We start from the raw sequence: 22464 nt of genomic DNA on the forward strand, positions 1-22464 counted from the left end.
TGCCAGTCCTCCTGTCAAGCCAGTCCTGTTCCGTCGTCCTTTCAGCATGTTGAACTGACTGGCGCGTCACGACTCGCGGTGCGGGTGTTAGGAAGGACTAAGGCAAAGTTTCAACATGTTGATGTACAATACTCTATTTCCTCGTGGGAGTCGGGGTAGTACTGCTGTTGTGAAAGGATGTCGCAGTCAGTCAAGTATTTATCTCACAAAATTTAATTCGTGATTTTTTTTGTATCACGAAATTTAATTCGTGATTTTTTTTTGGGTAGCACGAAATTTAATTCGTGATTTTTTTTATGGTATCACGAAATTTAATTCGTGATTTTTTATGGTATCACGAAATTTAATTCGTGATTTTTTATGGTATCACGAAATTTAATTCGTGATTTTTTTGGTATCTCACGAAATTTAATTCGTGATTTTTTTTTACCTGTACAGAGCACTACCGTGCTTGTGGAAAATACGAAGTCCGGATTATTCCAATTAAGTAAAAAGACAAGCAGCTTATGAGCAATTGCTGGAATTATGTAAAAAAATAGATAGATGCAAACAGCTTTTGTGAAAACCAAAATTGCCAGCCTTTCATGTATCTTTTGCCTAATATAAATTAGTTTTACAATTAATTTATAAAACATTTTAAAGGATAACCTTGGCGATAAAAACATTAACATTTTTAAACGACTGTGAATTTCACTAGTAAAACATTTGAGAGGAAATCTGTCCATAGTCATCCATATTACACCTTTCATCGATATTCAAATTCTTTCATCTCCAGAGTCAACTCAGATTCCTGTTATACGAAGTAAAGTACGTTTAAGAATGATACATTCCATGTCACCTTGAGAGAGAGAGAGAGAGAGAGAAACATTCTGAAATGCAGGTAAACCTTTGGGTAGGTTAAATAAAATGGAAATGCTGAAAAGCATATTGTATATTCAAGAGGTCCTCCTAAACTATATGAATGGATTCCGTTACATGATTACCTGAAGCAGCAATCAAAATTAGGAACACCCCACTCATCATCAGTCATTCTTAAATAATTTCTATAATCTTCCGGGTTATTTTCTTTTAATTCTTTCATTTAAGTCATTTGGTAAAACACCTCTTTATTAGCCATGGTTTCACCCATACTTTACGATTTTTCTTGCATATTTCATGCTCGTATTCGTCTTACAGGAGTGCTATTATCATTATTGCACTTATCTTCATTTTACTTGGTGCCATGATTTAAAAACACTCGCTATGTCAGGACGCTACAGGACTGAAAGGAACACGGCCACTGCATATTAACGCTGCACTCTCAAAATATGCGTAGAGCAAGTCCTCTGCGTGTCTGGGCAATACCCAAGCGGACTGGAGCGCGCGGTAATCCCGGCAGGACAAACCAGTCGCGTACGTGTATGGCCGCCTTAAAAATACCATGTCAAATTCATATTAAAGACGTTTGCTATAATGATCGAAGGAACCAATTGAGACTCCTAATTATATTTTGGTCATGGCACTATTAACACGTTCAGTATTTTCCCTGCTTTTGAAACGCTGGCGTCCGGTTTTAGTTTTCTGTAAAAGAAAACTACTGAGGTGGCTGTTTGTCTATCCATCCGCACTTTTTCTGTCCGCCCCACATCTTCGAAACTAACGAGGCTACAGGACTACGAGTTGGTATGTTGGCCATCTACCCTCCAGTCATCAAACATGCTAAATTGCAGCCGTCTATCCTCGGTAATTTATGTTATTTTAAGGTTAAAGTGAGTCACGATCGTGCGTCAGGCACCGCTATGCGTGCCAACAACGCAGGCCACTACTGGGCCAAGGTAGAAAGTGTCCTAGGCGGTGGGTGAGAGTTTCATACAATATTATACGCTGTACAGAAAAGTCGCAACTTTTTACTTTTTTCTCTTGATATTCACAGTCATAATATGTCAAGGAAATCTTGACTTCATAGATTTGTAACTTTGTTAGGTTCTGTGACGTCCAGAGAGCCATATCCCGCCTAATTAGAATGATGGGCATTATGGTATAGGTGGTCTCATTAGTGCACCCACTTGGCTTGATTTATGTCTCGAAAAGATCGACTTCTCCTCATAAAAACAGAATTACGGCGTAGCTGCCGAAGTGATATATTTGAATTTCGAAATACAATATTGATGTTTTCTCTCTCTCTCTCTCTCTCTCTCTCTCTCTCTCTCTCTCTCTTTTCTATTCTTATATATATATATATATATATATATATTATAATATATATATATATATATATATATATATATATATATATATATATATACACACACACACACACACACACACACACACACACACACACACACACACACACGTACATGTGTTAAGTATTATATCTTTTTTCGCGCATGTTCAGTATATGTGTCGTTGAGTATTTAATCCATTTACACGAACATGTAATGTTGTGTGATTTTCGCCATATATTTGCCATGGAAGCATCATGTGGATGAGAAATTGAGTTCCAAAGGTTGCAATTTTCATTCGAATTCAGTCCAAGAGATACAATCACGTGAATTTACATAGTCCGAGATTATCGATTCCGCGCTGTCTTATGATTGCAAGGTCGGCCAGTGTTAGATGGCAGTAATATTATGAATACTATTATTATTAACATTATTATTAATGAGGTCTTTCATTCTTTCCTTCCTCGATTCATGGTCATTTTGATAAAGCACCCCATTAGGGTGAAGGTCGTCTTCCCTCTTTCTTGGGGACGGTATCGGGGTCAGCCTGTATTCCACGGATATGCTACAGATGTGTGAAAGGAGTCATTAGTTGCTCGACGGTCTCAATTGTAACGGAATGGGTTTTTCAATTACCATTACTATCATTATTATTATTGGTGGTGGTGGTGTTAAATTTCCACATTACACACACACACACACACACATATATATATATATATATATATATATATATATATATATATATATATATATATATATATATATATATATTTATTATACATACATACATACATACATTCACATATACTCACACACACAATTCCTAATTATAACGAACAGGAGCTTATTTCAACATGCCCCTTCAATTGAAGAACTTGATGCTGGCCGGTCACTCCTATTGTTAATGGCAAAAGTAGTGTGGATTTTCTGGAGTGGTTTGATCGGAAGGATATCGGGGTTCCTCACACTCCTTGAAGGATCCCTGAAGGGTTATCTTTTGTTTTAATTGACGAGTAAGTTGCCCATTGAAATCAGTCGTAGGGTAACCAAGTTCTCTGGTTTTGCTTCAGAGTTGAAATAAGGCTGTACCCCACTTACCATTGTCTCTTCTTTGAAGATAATTATCTCTCTCTCCTCTCTTCTCTCTTCTCTCTCCTCTCATGCTCTCAAACTGCTCTCTCTCTCTCTCTCTCTCCTGAGAGCGAAAAGGATTGAGTAGAGAATTTTTTTTTTTTTTTTTTTCCCTCTCGCAAAGAAGAAAAGGGTTAATTTTGTTAGTCGAGCAAATCAATTAAGGTACATGGGGAAGTCCTCGGGGAGATGTAATAACCAAACCTATTCCTCCTCCTCCCCCTCGTCCTCCCCTCCCTCCTCATTAACTTTGTAGTGGGGGGCATTACGGTAAGGGTCGGCATTAAAGGCTCTGCAATTAGGGCAGAGAAAAAAGGGGTTGCGTCAAATTTTGGTTTGATTTATGCCTTTCTTCTCGTCGAAGGGGGGAGAGGGGGGGATTGTGTAGTTTTCTCTCCCGAGTAATTAACTTCTAACGTGTCGTGTTTTTGCCTCTTGCTACTTCGTTCCTGGACAGATTTGTTTACAAAAATACGAAAATCCATCGTTATTTTTCGGGGCTCGTGACCTATTCCAATTTTTTGTGTGTTCTTTTTAGGGTGGGGGGTCGTGATCTATACCATTTTGGGGGTTGGGTAGTAGGGGCGAATCGTGACCTATACCATTTGTTAGGAGGTCGTGACCTATATCATTTTTTGAGGGTCGTGACCTTTAACATTTTTTTTTTTGGGGGGGAGGGGTGAAGTTTAGTGACCTATACCATTTTGGGGAGGTTTGTGATCAGTACCATTTCTTAGGGAGGTCGTGACCTAAACCGTATTTCATGGGGATCATGCCCTATATCACTTTTTCGGGGTCATGACCTATACCATTTTTTGTGACTTATACGGTTTTTCTAATTTTTGGGACCGTGACCCATACCATTTGTTGGGGGAGGTCATGTTGTAAACCTTTTTTTTGGCGGGTCACGACCTACAGCAATTTTTTTCTTAAGTCGTGACCTATAGGTACCATTTTTTTCGGGGTTTGTGATGTAAATCATTATTTTCTGGGTCATAACTTTTTTTTTTTTTTTTTTTTTTTTTTTTTTTTGTAGGTCGTGACCTATAATATTTCTTGTTGGGGTCGTGACCTTTACCATTTTTTTGGAGGGGTCGTGACCTATGCCCTTTTTTTTGGAGGGTCGTGACCTATGCCCTTTTTTGGGGGGGAAGTCGTGACATATGCCATTTTTTTTGGGGGGGGGGGGGGGTCGTGACCTTTGCCCATTTTTGGGGGATCGTAACCCATACCAATTTTTTTTAAGGTCATGACCTATACCATTTTTTTTCGGGTCGTGACCTGACGACGTAATGACATGGCGTCTTGATGGATTCTGCAAATTTAGCGTTGTCGGGAATGAAAGGGTCGGCATCGCGTTTCGTAAATTTTCTGTCCTAATTGTCTAATTTCAGTTGTGTTTGCTCACGGAAATCAGTCGTCAGTTCTCTCTCTCTCTCTCTCTCTAAATAGCTCTTTGTCTTCTGTGAATTATATTCTCTCTCTCTCTCTCTCTCTCTCTCTCTCTCTCTCTCTTACCTTACCTTACAGACCTTACAATCTTGTTCGGGTTGCCCCAGGTCCCACTCAGTGTGAGGCACCTCTAATGTCTACCAGAGAGTTGCTAGTACATCTTCCGGTATATTTTGCATCTTCCAATCTTGGATGGTCTGGGATGCAGTTTAGATATTTGTCGAGCTTATTCTTAAAAACACATCTACGCTCACTCCTGATATATTCCTCAGATGAGCTGGCAACGCATTGAATAGACGCTGCATTATCGATGCTGGTGCGTAGTGGATTAATGTCCTGTGTGCTTTCCTTATTTTTCCTGGTATATTTTTGGGCACTATTAATCTACCTCTGCTTGCTCTTTCTGATATTTTTTAGTTCCATGATATTTTCTGCTATTCCTTCTATCTGTTTCCATGCTGAATTATCATGTAGCGTTCTCTTCTCCTTTCCAGACTATATTTTAATTTTTAAAGAATTGTAGTCTTTCCCAGTAGTCTAGGTCCCTTAACTTCTTCTATTCTAGCCTGCTAAAGGACCTTTGTACACTCTCTATTTGTGCAATATCCTTTTGAGTAGTGTGGGGGTACCATATCATATTGCAATATTCAAGGGGTGGACTACGAACATATGTTTTATAAAGCATAATCATGTGTCAGCTTTTCTTGTTTTTTGAAGTGCCGTAACAACATTCCCATTTTTGCTTTGCTTTACATTTTGCCAACAGAGTTGCTATTTGATCATTGCATAACATGTTCCTATTCATCATCACACAAGGTCTTTAACTGCTTCCTTATTTGTGATGGTCTCATTATTAGGTCCCTTATATGCATATAGCTTTCTTTCTCTGTCTCCATAATTTATTGATTCAAATTTATCAGAGTTAAATACCATCCTATTTACCTCTGCCAATCATATACTTTGTTAAGGTCTCTTTGTAGAGCGTTCCTATCTTCATCACAAGTAATTTCTCTACTTATTCTTGTGTCATCTGCGAAACTACTCACTACCGAATCCTTAACATTATTGTCTATGTCTTCAATTCATAATAACAAACAGTATTGCAGCTAACACCGTACCTTGCGGCACACCGGATATTACCTTGGCTTCATCCGATTTCTCGTCGTTTGCAATAACTATCTGTTTTCTGTTGTGTAAAAATTCTTTTAACCATCTTCCTACTACTTTATCACGATATTGTTTTCTAATTTTCTTCGCTAATATATTATGGTCTACTTTATCAAAAGCTTTTGCAAAGTCTAAATAAACCACATCTGTTTCATTTCCGCTTTCATATTTTTGAATATGTTTTCACGGTGGACTAACAGTTGGGTTTGTGTACTTTTTCCTGGTACGAAACCATGTTGTCCTTTATTAAACAAATTATTTTTTATTAAATGTTTCATAATATTTTTCTTCATTACCCTTTCATACACTTTCATTATATGTGATGTTAGACTCACAGGCCGTATAATTACTTGCCTCTAGTCTTGATCCACTTTTGAAAGTAGGGGTAATATACGCTAATTTGTGCTCATCATATATCTTGCCTGTATCTACACTTTGTCTTAATAATATTGCAAGTGGCTTTGCGATAGAATGAACTACTTTCTTTAACAAAATAGCAGGAATTCCATCAGGCCCTGCAGCAGCTCCATTTTTAATTTCATTAATAGCCTGCACAATATCAGCTTCATTAATATCTATGTCAGCTAATATTCACTATTTTCCTCCCTTACTTCTATATCATTATCTTCATTATCTATTCTAGGGGTGAATTCTCTCTTATATCGTTCTGCCAGTATGTTGCAAATTTCCTTTTTTTCATTCGTTAATCTCCCTTCAATTCTCAGAGGGCCTATTTCTATTCTTCTTTTATTCATCTTCTTCGCATATGAGTATAATAGTTTGGGGTTTTGCTTGATATTAATAGGGTTTTTTCTTCCAAGTCCCGTTTTTCATTTTCTTTTGATTGTATAATCTTTTTTTGTTTTCTGCATTTTCTATCTTACTTTTAGTTCTATAACTTTCCATGCATTTTTTTTTTTCTTTTTGCAAGACCTTTTTCCACTTTCTGATTTTCTGGAACAAGATTCTTCTGTCTCTTGGTATGCATGAATGATGTTTACTTTTCTTCTTCGGTATATTTTTTCCACTATTATCTCCAATATTTTATATAATATCTCCGTATTTACCCTTATGTCATCACTTACGAAAATGTTATCCCAATCTTGTTTAATTCTCATTAATTTCTGACCATTTTATATTTTTACTGTAGAAGTTGTATTTTCCATATCCTTCCCACTTTTTCATTTCTTGCTTATCTCTATTTTCACTTGCTTTGGAATGAACTGTTAATTCTATGACATTATGGTCTGAAATACTCGCATTATAAACTATTATTTCTTTAACATATTCATCTCGTTTCACAAAATACTAGGTCTAAAGTATTTTCCTTTCTGTTGGCAGGTGATTTGTTATTTGTTGAATGTTATTCTAGTAGCATATCTAATAGCTTTTCAAATTGCCTCTTATCTTCTGCACTACTATTACTCTCTTTTTATATGTATAAGTACAACCACAATCTCCTATTCGTTCTTTCCATTCTACGAAAGGAAAGTTGAAGTCTCCAGATAGGAGAATAGTCCAGTCCTTGTGATTTCTACATATATCATCCAATTTTTCAATTATTAAGTCAAACTCTTTGGTATTAGGAGGTCTATATATTACTATGTTCATCAATTTTTCAGATTCAAATTCTACCGCTATTAGTTCACATTCTGAGTTACTATATTTCTCATATATTTTTCCTTGTTTTTTGTCTTTCCCATATATTGCGGTTCCCCCTTGATTCCTATTTTTTTTATCTGATCTATAAGTTTGGAACCCTTTTATTTGATCATCATTCCCAGTCTCTTGGGAATACCAGGTTTTCACTTATATTCATTATATCTATTTTCTTTTCATATTGGGTTAGTTCTTCTAAGTATCTATTTTTTCTTTTTGAGTTACTCGTAACTAAACCCTGCGCATTCATCACTATAGCTCTTTGTCTTCTGTGAATTATTTCTCTCTCTCTCTCTCTCTCTCTCTAAAATAGCACGCGGTCTTCTGTTTACTGTGAATTACTCTCTCTCTCTCTCTCTCTCTCTCTCTCTCTCTCTCTCTCTCTCTCTCTCTCTTTGAAATAGCACGCGGTCTTCTGTTTACTGTGAATTAATCTCTCTCTCTCTCTCTCTCTCAATAGCGCTTTGTATTCTGTGTTTTGTTAATTATTCTCTCTCTCTCTCTCTCTCTCTCTCTCTCTCTCTCTCTCTCTCTCTCTCAATAGCCCACAGTCTTCTGTTTTCTGTTAATTATACTTTCTTTTCTTCCTGCAGAGTTTCTTTGTTTGTATCTTCAGATATGACTTTGTGATGGTTCCGCATTGATTGGACCCTGCTGGTTTCTTCTAGTCTGGTAATCTTATCTTTTGAGGAGGGACCCAAGGAAATTGCTCCAAGTCAGGAAGTTAGTCACGAATGGGTCGTTATCGGGCCACATCTGTGTTCCCTCTGCGTTCATGTGCGTGAATGCCCGTTCTAGGGGAATACATGTTATACATGAATGTCTTTCGAGTTGGCTGCTTCTGGGATATATATAGGGTTTCGTTTTCGAGTTCGGGTACTTTTTATTTTTATTTTTATTTATTTATTTATTCTTTTTACTCACAGTGACGAACATCCTACCTGTAAATATTATAGTATGAATAAAATGTGTTATCTCGTACCTCATCATCACTCACGGTGAAATTAATCACGGTCACTTTCTATCATATATATATATATATATATATATATAGATATATAATCGCATATATCCAATTAGGGTGAGTCTCAATTCTGAACATCTCGAAGGCGAAGGGAAAAGGTGCCAATGTTTTATTAGTAAATGTAGTATCAGTAACAGGCATTATTTCATACCTCATCATCACTGATGGTGAAGCTTATTATAGCCCATTATTATTAATGATCATAAAAAATGGGCAACCTTCTAATGGCAAAGCTTCAAATGACAAATTTATTAAACCGACGTAAACGCAATAAAACTCCTTTATATTAAACAGTTATTCTAGAGAAGAGCATGAAATATGAAAGATTAGTTGGTAAACCAGATAAGACTAATGAATGTATGTATAAATTCTTAAGCAGCCAAGAATTTATTTTTCCCTCAGGAGGGGAATTTTTGTTTTGTTCTTTTCAAGGCAGTAATGCCGTGTCCGAAGGGTGGGAATAGGGTCGGTCATAGTAGAAGAGTACCCCGTAATATTTGGTCTTTTTCTATGCCTCACGAAATTTATCTTCAAATTCCCATCTTGTCCGAGTTTAGTGCTATTTTGTATCCCTGAACGAGTGCAGGTACCGACCGTATACTTTCATTATGTAATTACGCGCAATTTCTTTCGGGTAAAGTGTAAAAGTTTTTCCTCTTTAGATTTATAGTCTCACCCTGTCTCTCCCCTATAACTGCTTCGTAATCCTTTGTTTCCATCGCGCACCAAGGCTAAGAAATACACTCCCCTTCCGTCCGTATTACTCCCTTGTACTCCCCCTCTCCCCTCTCACCCCTCAAAATCCACTTACAGTATTCTGTAACACTGTGTACTCCCCTGAGATTTGCTGTAACGATCACGCAAGATATGAGTATGCGCCTCGGTAGCGTGATCGGTATGGTGTTGGCCTGCCACTTCGGTGGCTGCGAGTTCGATTCTCGAGCATTCCACTGAGGGGTTAGAGATGCGTATTTCTGGTGATAGAAGTTCACTCTCGACGTGGTTCGGAAGTCACGTAAAGCCGTTGGTCCCGTTGCTGAATACCACAGGTTCCATGCAACGTCAAAACACCATACAAACAAACAACCAAACAAACGAGTGTGTTATGTGAGAGTGAGACTGTTGTCGGGTCCCGAGACAGTCTTCCTGGTAGCGTAATCCCGAACTGTAACCGATTGTAACTGTAGATTCTCATTATGTTTTCCACACCCAAAAGACTGATGGGCTACTACTTTGAACCCGTCTAACGTAACCTAGAGGCATAGCAAAAAAAAAGAAAGAAAAAAAAAACAGGCCTGATACTATAGATTCACATTAAGCGTCCATCTATCTAAGCGCCCATCTCCGTGGATAGTACTATAGTAGATTCAAATCAACCTTACATTTGATGTCTAGGGCAGTCCCTTACGACGCTCCCGATTGGCTGTTGATAAGCCAATCACAGGGCTGGAAACTCTCTCTCTCGAGAGTTCACATAGGCAGGATATGTGTACCACCTCTCCTGAGGGATAGGTCTTTCAAAAGTATCCCTCAGGAGAGGTGGAACATGCATCCTGCCAATGTGAACACACTTGAGAGACTGAGTTCCCAGCCCTGTGATTGGCTTATCAACAGCCAATGAGGAGAGTCGTAAGGGACGGGCCTAGGCATCAAATGCACGGGTACTATGAATCTACTATAGTATACATCTTGGTCATTTGTTGCCCGGCAACACGAACTGGTCGTGAAAGATGAGTTAATTCGGCCCAGAGTTCTAGATAGCGTCGGCAGATCGGATGCTGGAGGAGGCTACAGGAAGAGCGGCGGTGGTAAGCGTAATTGATGGGGTTGGAATGAAGGAAGGAAGATTCAAGGTTGGATCAGGAGTTTGTTTCTGGGGTTGACGTAGTACGATTGTCCTTAACCCATATTTTATTTTGTTTGCTGTATTTTTCAGTTCGATGTGGTTCTTATCCATTTTGCGTTCTTCGTCTGTGCAGCTTTAGTTTAGTAATGGTCATTTACACCAACTTCAGCACCTGTACTCTCAAAGCTGAGGACGATATGAGAGAATCGAATGAAGATAACTTGGCTTGAACTGGGGACAAGTTATCTTCATTTTCTTCCTTGTATAGTGGCTATGAGTGAGAGAATCTCTGCCCGGGCTAGAGGACGCAGTCCAAATGTGAAAGCTGTTTCCCTGTAGGGGAAAAATCTTGCACTACTGTGCCACCATCCTCGTGGTATTGTGAACTTGAATGCGATTCGTCTGTTTTGTACCGGAAGTCATGGTAGGTTGACTGAGGCGGGAATTGACAGATTCTCTTGGGTTTATACAAATGTTTTCATCATTTGCTTTGGGCAGTCGGTTAGGCAATTGGCAGAATCGGTTAGGCAATTGGCAGAATCGGTTAGGCAATTGCCAGTGTGAACTTCTCTACTAGAAACTGGTATGCTTACAGTAGGACTAGATTTTCCTGTAATGGAAGTGATGAGAAACATAGCCCTTCTTTGTATAATTTGTTAAGTGTTTTATTTAGCCAGAGGAAGAATTCTTTGTAAATCTTGTATCGTAATGATTATTGCTATTGTTAATCAATGAAACTGACATATTGAACGCTACACACCAATCTGTTTGGAGTTGAATCTTTCCCGTGTAATTTATTTACGAACAAAAAATATCCCGATCTATTTAAGTTGAAAACGTTTATTGATTGCCAGCCCTGGGAGAACTGATAATCAGCTCGGTGTCCAGATGATGATGATTAAATAATTAATTAATAATAATAATAATAATAATATCTTGTTGGAAAGGATGGTTGGATTGTGCCGATTGATTTTATACTGAGATTTCTCAATTTTTCTCAATTTTTCCTGCATTTGGGCATTAGTTGATCAATGTTCATATTTCGGTGGATATAAAAGCCTATTTCTTACAGCAGGAAGTCTTTTATCTTCCATTAAAGATGTCCCGTAAGGGGCGTAGTGCCGCCAGTGCACCTCTTGCGCTGCACTGTAGGCATTACTTAAGGTTCTCTCTTTCTTCCAACTTACTGTCCACCGTCTTCTAACAATAGGTTCATAGTGCAATTGTTTCGAGGTTTTCCTCCTGTTCACCTTTCTAACCTTTTCATTGTCTAAATTCATTTAGCGCGTCAGTGGCGTGGTTGATATGGTGTTTGCTTACCACCTCGGTGGTCGCGGGTTCGATTCCCGGCCATTCCATTGAGGAGTGAGAGATGTGTACTTCTGGTGATAGAAGTTCACTCTCGACGTGGTTCGGAAGTCACGTAAAGCCGTTGGTCCCGTTGCTGAACAACCACTGGTTCCATGCAACGTAAAAACACCACACAAACAAACAATCTAAATTCATTTCAGCGCTGAATGACTAGTTGCCCCAGTGCTTGGCGTGTGCGCCTAAAATCTATAAATCAATCAATCAATCTAATACAGAGGTTACTGAAACCTGGAGGTATAATTCTATGGATTTACCATCTCAGAAATAAGCAGTATGACAAAGGCTGTTTATATCCACCGCAACGTGAACATGGCCAACTATTGACCAATATTGACGTGTAGGAAAAGCAATTATCAGAAAAATTGAGAAAAATCGGTATAAAATCAATTCGCACCGCGCAGTCATTCGTATGACACGCTTGAATGAGGGTCTACTTCCTTCCAGTGACCAGACAAAGAAATGTCACTATAGCAGAGGATTCGGGTCACAATCCTGTAAGAAACTTGTGCCTTCTGCGTAGTTGTGTTTTGGCAGAGGGCTGCTTGACCCACTTAACAGTCCTTTGAGTGAGGGACCTTGTGTCTACACTTAGTGACAAGGGTTGGGTACATTTGGTAAAAGGCAAGGGGTTGAGAATACTGTGGGAGGACTTACAGTGAGCGGTAACTAATGAACTAATTTAAAGTAATTTGGCTTTTAAATTTTCAGGGGGATAGAGATTTATGTACACTGCCGAAAGGAGCAGTTGAGGGATAGGATTTGTTTTGGACCTGTTAGAATGAAGCGCACGTATGCTGAATGTGTGTGTATGGTATGTATATATATATATATATATATATATATATATATATATATATATATATATATATATATATAAGCGAATACCACAGGAAAATGATAGTCAGAAATCCAAGCGCTTTCGTCTTTACGAAGACATTGTTAAGGAACGCATGAAATACAATTGGAGAGAAAGTTATCAGGTGAACAAGATTACGAATCCCAGATGGTTTAATTGTCAAAAGGGTAGAAATTAAAGAGATAATCCAGGATTATCGGATATCACACGGCCACAACCCTAAACATAGATTTAACCCTAACAGGAACTACAAAGTATCCGTACAGTCCAAAACATGTAAAAACTGAATATATTAATTTTGTTGCTTATATTTATCTACAACTTTTTTCATTGTGAAGGCATCAAGTTTAAATAAACCAGGACTTAAATTTAGAACATTTCCATTATTTGACTTGATGAAACAAGATTCAATGATATTCCTTTTAACTGTGCCATTACATGGGATTAAGGCTCTTGCTTGACTATAGTTAATAGGATGATCTAAATCTCTCTGATGTACGAATAATGCATTCGATATTTGCCCAGTTCTCTCAGAATATTGGTGCATTTTGACAATTAACCATGAGGGGACGAAATTATTATCAACTAAAAAATTCCCCTTCGGTACATATATGAAAATATATCGATTTCGAGGTAGAGCGAATTATATATTAAAGGACATTTGTAGCTCGAATGATCTATATGAATCACGGTGATGTGATAATTATTCATATATATATATATATATATAAATATATATATATATATATATATATATATATATATTATATATATATATATATATATATATATATATATATATTATATATAGTGTGAGTGTGTGTGTTCTACCAGTCACTTACGCACGCTTTTATAAGGCACAATTATATATAACCAGCTTTCTAACTAGACGCAAGTGACGACATGGCAACTGCCACTCTAGACGTTGCTCAGGAGCGTTTTATAGTCGCAGTGGACCTGTGAAGACGTTTGCTGTGACCTTTAATGACCCACGGGGGAGGTCGGTCTGGGTGGTGGTCATTTGGGGCGTCGGTAAGTGTGACGGATATCGATGTTGTAAGGATGACACACGTTGATAGGGATTCGCTTCTTCGTTGGTCATAATGACGGGGCCGACGACTCTGTTAGTCGATTAGGGACTTTTTTTTTATTAAGGGTATTGATTGGGATGAATCTTGACGGTAGGACTCAGTACCGTTGCATAATCTTGTTTTGATTGTTTGTATCATATGAGAGAGACGGTATATTTGCGTATTTATTTGTAGAGACCGCTATTTCATTTTGAATGTGGTGCGGCTTTATTTGTGAAGAATTTTCCAACCTTGAGCTTGAAGATCTTTGGTATGATATCAGCCTCTCTCTCTCTCTCTCTCTCTCTCTCTCTCTCTCCTCTTCTTTCTTCTCTCTCTCTCTGCTCTCTCTCTCTCTCTCTCTCTCTCTCTCTCTCTCTCTCGTCACTTTTGTGTCAACGTTGCTTTTCGAGTTTTCACTTCAACTTCATGTAATACTTCACTTAATCGAAATTTACTTTTATATACAGTCTGTTTAGCATGTTGAAGAACCAGTCCAACTCTGGTAATTTTTACAATACGCTGATCTGTTTTGTAAGTGTGACCTGAAACAATGACGCGACGAATGAAGCTTTTCATGCTATGCTTTGAGAAATTCTTAATTTTTGCTCTGAAATCCATGTGATGTGTAATCTGTTGTTGTAAATTGTTTGTGGCTGCAATAGTCCTCTGAAGCGCCTCAGTGGCGTGGTCGTATGGTGTTGGCGTGCCACCTCGGTGGCCGCTAGTTCGATTCTCAGGCATTTCATTGAGGAGTGAGAGATGTGTATTTCAGGTGATAGAAGTTCATCTCGACGTGGTTCGCAAGTCTAAAGTCGTTGGTCCTGTTGCTAAATAACCACTGGTTCCATACAACGTAAAAACACCATACAAACAAACGAACAAACAAAAACAAACAAAGCAATAGTCCTGTGCTTTTCCTGTACATTCGATATGCCTCCAGGCTGTGGAATTTTCAGGATTTCCTAACAGCGCTTTCAATATAATTTTTTCCCATTTTAATCCACAGCTTTTTAAGTAATTGATTGAATAATATTGAATCACCAAATTTATATATGTTGTAAAATATTAAAGTGGTATGGTTTTAATTAAAGTATGATTGTGTGTTCTTTCCTATCAACGTAAATTTTGCTCGGATTTATCCCCAAAGTAAAAATTTTTTTCTCTCTCTCTCTCTCTCTCTCTCTCTCTCTCTCTCTCTCTCTCTCTCTCTCTCTCTGAAATTGGAGTTTATATTCGATCCTGTTTCTATTGTGTTACTGTAAAAGGTTTACTGTATTAAAACGTCCTGTAGATAGATTTACTGTAAATGGTTTACCGTATTCGGATGTGAATACAAGAAATGAATACGCGTAGCCGTATAAGGATTGTTTCAATGGACAACAAAAAACTTTCACAAATAATCGCGAGGACTACGCTAGATGATCAATCACGGTCTTGGGGAACGTTCGATTTCGAATAATGCACATTCTTGCGTTTTGAAAGATGTATGCCACGTTCCTCCAATCGAAGAATATCGGTGAGTGGAGTCGGATTCGGTTTTCAACTCTCTCCTGTTGTGACGTCATACTGGCAGAGGAAGGTCGAGTTGAAGACTTTCCCTCTTGACAGGAGACTGACAGTTTTCAGAAACGAAAGTAAAATCAATGCTAATGAAGGAAGAGGCGTTTATATTTCTTAAAAGTGCACAATCCCTTAGGGGGTTAGCGCCATCAGTGCACCTCATTCGGTGCAATGTAGGCATTCCTTAACTGTTTGCAGCGTCCCTTCGGCTCCTAGCTGCAACTACTTTCATTCCTTTTACTGTACCTCCGATCATATTCTCTTTCTTCCATCTTACTGTCCACCCAGCCCTAACAATTGTTTCGTAGTGCAACTGCGAGGTTTTCCTCCTGTAACACCTTTCAAACCATTTACTGTCAATTTCCGTTTCAGCGCTGAATGGCCCTAGTTGCCCCAGTGCTTAGCATAATGCCAAAAAAGAAAGAAAAAATCTATATATCTTAAGGTGCACTGATCTTAAAACTCCGAAGGGGGTTAGTGCAGTCATTAATTAAGGTTGTTTGCAGAGGCCCTTCGGCCCCTAGCTGCAAACCCCTTTCATTTCTTTTACTGTACCCCCCTTCATATTCACTTTCTTACGTCTTACTTGCCAGTGCAGCTGCGAGGTGTTCCTCTTGTTACACCTTTCAAACCTTTCGACTTTCAATTTTTATTTCATCGCTGAGTGATCTCATAGGTCGCAGGAATTTGCCTTTTGCCAAGATTCTATATTCCATTCCAATATGTAAAATGGAAAGTATTATGACCTTGTACATACCATGTAAAAATATACATTTAAAACTTGATCATGTGATTATCTCTGTATACATTTATTTCACCATATGTCTGTTTCCTTGAAGGAGGCCGGCTGCAGAATGGTTACCATTCTGTGCCTTTTGTCAAATTTTGGATGATGTTGCTAGTCGTGTCCCTGTACCATCCACCTTGGTTGCGATCCGCCACTGTCGACTAACTACCAAGTAATGCTTGGATTAAAGGTGGAACAGTGGAATGCACAGGAACATGCTTAGTGATCTGGCTTGACGTGGAATAGAACTCAGGACACACACACACTCACACATTTATATCAGAATTGCCGCCGTTGGTAAATGACAGCTATAACTATGACTCCTTGTAAAACTTGAAAAGTATACGAAATAAGGTTCATACATAGATTATTTTAGTGCCCCTTTTGCTTATACTGTGGTCTTTAATCTGGAATGCTGCTTTTCGCTGTCGGAAATCGATATGCCCACCACCCTTCTATGGTACATGTCTTTGCACTCGGAAGTTTTTTCAAATAAACGGTGTTAGTGGTGAGAAATATTCTCTCTCTCTCTCTCTCTCTCTCTCTCTCTCTCTCTCTCTCTCTCTCTCTCTCTCTCTCTCTCAGAGACGCTGGAAGGTGCTGAGGAGTATAGGTGATTCCTGTACTTGTTTGCGCAAATATTAAAAAAAAGGCGGAAAGCTATACGGAATGCTACCAAGATTGGAATCTGGCGTCTCCTTGACTGGCATAGGCTAACATTCCATATTTAGAGTGGGAGGAGGAGGAGGAGGGAGGAGGAGGAAGGAGGAGGTGGATAGGAGGGAGGAGGAGGCGAGGAGGAGGAGGAGGAGGAGGAGGAGGAGGAATGCAAATTGGATGGCAGAGATATGTAAGGCTTCAGGCGTTTGTCCTCCCAACTGCAGGAATCTTTGGAATAGAGGAAGTTTTGGGTCGTGTTGTAGGCACTGGTTGAACGTTTTAGAAACTCAGGAAACGTTTTAGAAACTCGGGAAACGTTTTAGAAACCCAGGAAACGTTTTAGACGATTTAGAAACTCAGGAAACGTTTTAGAAACTCTGGAAACGTTTTAGAAACTCCATGAAACGTTTTAGAAACTGCGAAACAAAACAGAACCAACAGGAAACTTTTCAGAAACTCGAAATATTTTAAGACTGTTATAAGGTTTGCTGAACTTTTGGGAATTTTTTTTATAAACACGAAACAAATTTCTGACGTCATTGATAACGTTACCGAACGTTTTAAGAGAACTACTTTTATAAACACAAAACAAATTTTGGTTAGATGTGAAATTTTTGAACTCGTGGCAAATGTTTCAGAGGATGGACTTTTTTTCCCTCTCGGAAATTGTGTAAATTCTCAATAAAAATTGAGAGAATCTGGTACCAGTGTTTTGAAATTATTTTCGAACTTAGAGTTTTTCCTTACGATTCTCGAGAAGCTTTCCAAATGTTTTTGTAAATGTTTGGAAATCTTTCGTAAGTATTCCCGAAACGTGTGTTCGGCTCCGTAGGGGTTAATGCCGCCAGTGCACGTCATGCGGTGCACTGTAGGCATTACTTAAGGTTTTGTGCAGCGTCCCTTCAGCCCCTAGCTGCAACCCTTTTATCCATTTTACTGTACCTTTCTTCCATCCTACTACTAACAATTGTTTCATAGTAATCCTTTCATACCTCCTTACTGTTAATTTCCTTTTCAGCGTTGAATGACCCCTGGGGTCCGAGCCCTTGGCCTTATGGCCCAAATTCTATATTCCATTCCATTCCAAACATGTGTTCGGGACGAGAATAGTATTAGAAATATGTGTAAATAACAGACTGTCTAAACGCGAGGACAGGTATCATAAGTAGGTACGAGTAACTTGATGAGACTGCACCATCTTGGAAAACAGAGTGAGCAAATGAGAGAACGCTGCAATCTCTTTAAAAGAAAGAAAAAAAAAGCATTAGGAAGGGTTGCGAAAACCCATGAAAAGTGTTTGGAAAGTGTGGTCAAGCGCAGTCTTAAACAGGGGTTCCCAACGTTGGACGTAGACCCCACGTTTGGTTTGATTTTCAAGGGGGGATGATTCGAGAACGTTTAAACCAAGTTAATCGCCTTTTAGTCTTCCTCCGCGTGAATAAGAATTATAATCACCACAAGTGGAATTAGGATTCTAGAGGGAATTAGTGGGGCCTGGCCGAAAAAAAAAAAAGTTCAGAACCACTGTTCTAAACGGTATTTGATTAGCTCATTGTGAGATCGTAGTTGGCAATGTGTCATTTTTGTGGAGATTTGAAACTGATTAATTGAAAACGTGGAAACGGTTCTCGTAATTCTTGGGAAATTGAAGGCAACAAGAATGACGGAAACTTGTAGGGCACCTCACGGCGGCCACAGGTGCACTGTAGGCATTATGAAAGGGTTCTTTGCAGCGTCCCTTCGGCCTCTTAAGTTACATCCCCTTTCATTCCTTTTACTGTACCTCCATTCATAGTATTTTCTTTCTTCCATCTTGCAGTCCACCTTCTCCTAACCATTCATTATATCATGGTGCAGCTGCCAGGTTTTCATCCCGTTACGCCTTTCAAACCTACTTTCGCTACCTCGGTGGCCGCGAGTTCGACTCTCGGGCATTCCATTGAGGAGTTAGAGATGTGTATTTCTGGTGATAGAAGTTCACTCTCGACGTGATTCGGAAGTCACGTAAAGCCGTTGGTCCCGTTGCTGAATAACCACTGGTTCCATGCAACGTAAAGAACGCCATATAAACCAAACGTACTTTCAGTTTCCTTTCCAGCGCTGAATGACCTTTTAGGTCTCGGTGCTTGGCCTTTGGCCTAAACTCTATAGTATTCCATTCCATTGCTGTCTCCTATAAACATGGCCTAGGCACTTCCAGCATGAGAACCTAACATACTCATCGTTACTTCTCTAATTCTGTTATTGGATATAAATCCTATCCCTCCAATGAAGGCCTCGTATTATTCAGGGCGCCTTATTTTCAAATGATAAGAATTTATGATCCGAAGTCACTGTAAAAACGATTGGAATAGGTATGATGTTGAGGATCTTTTGATGGAGAATTTTTATAGCATAAAAAAATATCAATATAGAACTTTTAGAAACGAATGTCAGCACAACTGAGTCAGAAAAATTGCAGAAAAAAATCAGGATTTACGACGGTCCAATAGAGTGAAATACAACGACAATGGTATTAAATGATCGGGACAAATGAGGAGAGAAAAAAATAGCCTAAATTCAGTTCACTAAATAGATTAAAACGTGCTAATATCTATGGTCAACCAACATTAAAATAATTACGCTCTGTTTTATTAGAAAAATTTTCTGCTCTGTTTAACATGCACATTATTTTTTACATTTTTATTTTAATAAATAGATCAAGAATATCCTATCCTAAAATTCTTTTATGTTTAACTCAACGTGAAACACCCTTTTCAGATCTTTTTAGGCTCCTCCATAAACCTTTCATTTTCAGCGCTGAATGTCCTCATAGGTCCCAGTGCTTGGCCTTTGGCGTAAATTCAATATTCAATTCAATTCCTACCAACCCAGCAACAACGAAGTAGTGTGTAAGGCTTACTCCCCGAGTAAGTGAAAATACAAAAACCTTTTTGTACTAAATCAATGAAGTCGTACAAAATGTATCAGTGAGGAAGTGAGGGATTAATTTTGGTAAACCACATTTTTATTTTTTCCATTGGTGAAATATTCTCAGACTGATCTTTTTGTGTCGATAAAGTACTATAATTGTATCACTAATGCCTCTTTTTGTGGCGCAAAGTGGTCGTAATTTTATTTAATAATTTTAAGTCGAAATTATTGTCTTGAACTCGACACTTCAATTTCATTTTCTATGTTTAAAATGAGGTAGGGTGTGCTATTTATTTTATCGCCTCCGTAACTTGCAGATAGTGCTTTACTATGCAGTAACACTTTTATGATACTTATTACTAACTCTTCGGAGGTGTAGGGTGAAAGGATTTATTTATTTATTTATTTTTTTTTTTTTTAAGGGAAAGGTCTGAAGAGAGGAGTAAGTCGGTCTTGTGCGGGAATTATTTTAGGTATGGTAATTGACTTGGACTTCAGCCAGGTACACGCCACGTGATTACCAGCACGAAAGGGTTTTTGAGTGAGGAGATTTGAAGTATTAGGAACGTTGTTCTTATAGTTAACGAACTTTATTTTTAAAGCGCTCAAGAGTTTACTCTCTCTCTCTCTCTCTCTCTCTCTCGTGAAATTGGTACGTTTTGGAAATGTATAACTTAATTGTTCTTTCTTCGAGGGGAAATAAGGCATGAGGGTTTGTGCAGTGTCTACTGAAATTCCCTATCCATTTTTTATTTATGATAATGTACGTTGAGTTAGTTTCTCTTGCCATTTATCTGCCTCTCAGTTCGTCACTAACTCACCTCTCCATCGCAAAGCATCTACTTTGGAAGTAGATTCACGAAAATCTCGGGTGCAAAAATAGACCATTTTACATAGATTGACGTCAGGGGGAGATATCCGCATGGCTGTCACTGTTCACTTAGTGGTGATCTGATCAGAATTTGGGGCCGTGGGAAACCGTGGCACGAAAGGCCGCAGACTTTTCCGGATCCACATCTTTTTGAGTGGAAATTCTATTGAGCTGCTACCTTTGGAAGCAGCATAATTATTTCATCTGCTTGTCGAATATTTTTTTTGTTTTTGAGTATAGTGCATACATGGTAACCGTATATAGATTATATAATGGCAATGTATTCACGGTCTTGTGAGAAGGCAGTTTGTTCTCATCGTTAATGAATCAAGTCTCTCTCTCTCTCTCTCTCTCTCTCTCTCTCTCTCTCTCTCTCTCTTTTCTCTCATCTCTCTCTGCTCTCTCTCTGGTGCTGATTATCTTCTTTTGCATTTCTGTTTTGCATTTGCACGTCAGAAAGCTCGGTGAACGTTGTAGCAGTTTCTCGCGTTGCCACGGTGTCGGGTATGATTGGTTCATTTAAAGATACACACAAGGTGCCTGTCGCTTCATAATTTTCAGACGTGTGCAGTAGTGTGCTCGTTTGACGCTGGTATTATTCCACGGACCTTTTTGCAGTGGGCGAAATTGGCCCGAGTTTCTCGTAATGCTTCTGACAAAAGATTCTTGACGCCTAATGTATTGTTTCTTGCAGCTCTCTCTCGAATTACTGGAGGAAGGACACTTCTGGGATTGTCTCTGACATTCTTTTGGCTTGGGTATATCAGCTAGTAAAAAATGCGCTGAAGTTTCTTCGGCGCAATTGAGTTTTCTGTACAACGCCCCGTGACACACCCAGTGGTGGTCTGTGTTGTTGGTGCCAGACGCACGATCATGGCGAACTTTAGCCTGAAATAAAATTTAAACTACTCAGGATAGAGGGCTGCAATTTGTTATGTCTGATGATTTTAGGGTGGATGATCAACACGCCAATTTGCAGCCCTGTAGCCTCAGAGATTTCCAAGATCTGAGGGCGGACAGAAAAAGTGCTGACGCACAGACAAATAGCCATCTCTATAGTTTTCTTTTACAGAAAACTAAAAAGTATGAAAGCCATCCATGCCTCGGCTTTTACTGCCATAAGGTATTGTTGAGCAACGAGTTTATCAATTGACATTTGATTGACTTCATTTTATACTAGTGCCCAGGAACAAGTGCGGTGTGAGTAGGCGCTTTTGAACTTGTTTGATTAAGCTTACACTGAGATTCTTTAGAGTAGAGAATTCTGTTCTGTCATTGCACCTGAGGTGAAATGGGAATAAGTGTAACGATTTCGATATAAATTTTCATTTCGTATAGACTACAGAGTGATGAAAAAGTCCCTGTAGTGGATTAGTGCTGTCAGTGCCCCTCATGCAGTGCACTGCAGGCATTACTGAAGGTTTATTGCAGCAATCCCCTTCATTCATTTTACTGTACCTCCGTTGGAATTATCTTTCTTCCATCTTATTTACCACCCTCTTCCAACAATTTTTTCGTAGTCCTCTCTTTCACTTATAGAACTTTCTTTATTTTCAATCTCCCTTTCAGCTCTGAATGACCTCATAGGTACCAGCGCCTGGCTTTTGGTCTACATTTTATTTCCCAAATTCCATTGAAAAAGTACTTTAATGAGAGGTTTTCCTGTACTGATCCCAATTTGACAATTAAATCTATAGTAGTCTGAAATTGTTTTTGTTTTTATTTCAGGTACGTACTCAGACGTAACATTGTACTGGTTGCTGTTGTGCTGTCTACTATGCATTGTGAGTAAGATATGTGCATTTATTAAAAGGGTATGTGTGTGTGTGTGTGTGTGTAGTATACTGTTATCCAGCCTATTGTGAACGTAACATTGATATTCTGACA

At 38.7% G+C, this 22464-nt stretch overlaps 1 protein-coding gene across 3 annotated transcripts in view; it reads left to right on the plus strand.

Moving 5' to 3' along the window:
• LOC135211170 (cAMP-dependent protein kinase type I regulatory subunit-like) overlaps positions 1–22464 on the plus strand; it is a 247572-nt gene that overhangs the window by 63617 nt on the left and 161491 nt on the right. The window contains exon 1 of one of the 3 annotated variants that reach the window (XM_064244371.1): positions 22340–22361. The exons of the other annotated variants lie outside the window; for them this stretch is intronic. Within the exon in view, the coding sequence (XP_064100441.1) occupies positions 22355–22361 (7 nt within the window). The 5' untranslated portion in view covers positions 22340–22354. Of the gene's footprint in view, positions 1–22339; positions 22362–22464 lie in introns of those variants that run through there. 3 annotated transcript variants of the gene reach the window in all.

The sequence above is a fragment of the Macrobrachium nipponense genome, chromosome 4 (genome assembly GCF_015104395.2).
Source record: "Macrobrachium nipponense isolate FS-2020 chromosome 4, ASM1510439v2, whole genome shotgun sequence".
NCBI classification, from domain to species: Eukaryota; Metazoa; Arthropoda; class Malacostraca; order Decapoda; family Palaemonidae; genus Macrobrachium; species Macrobrachium nipponense.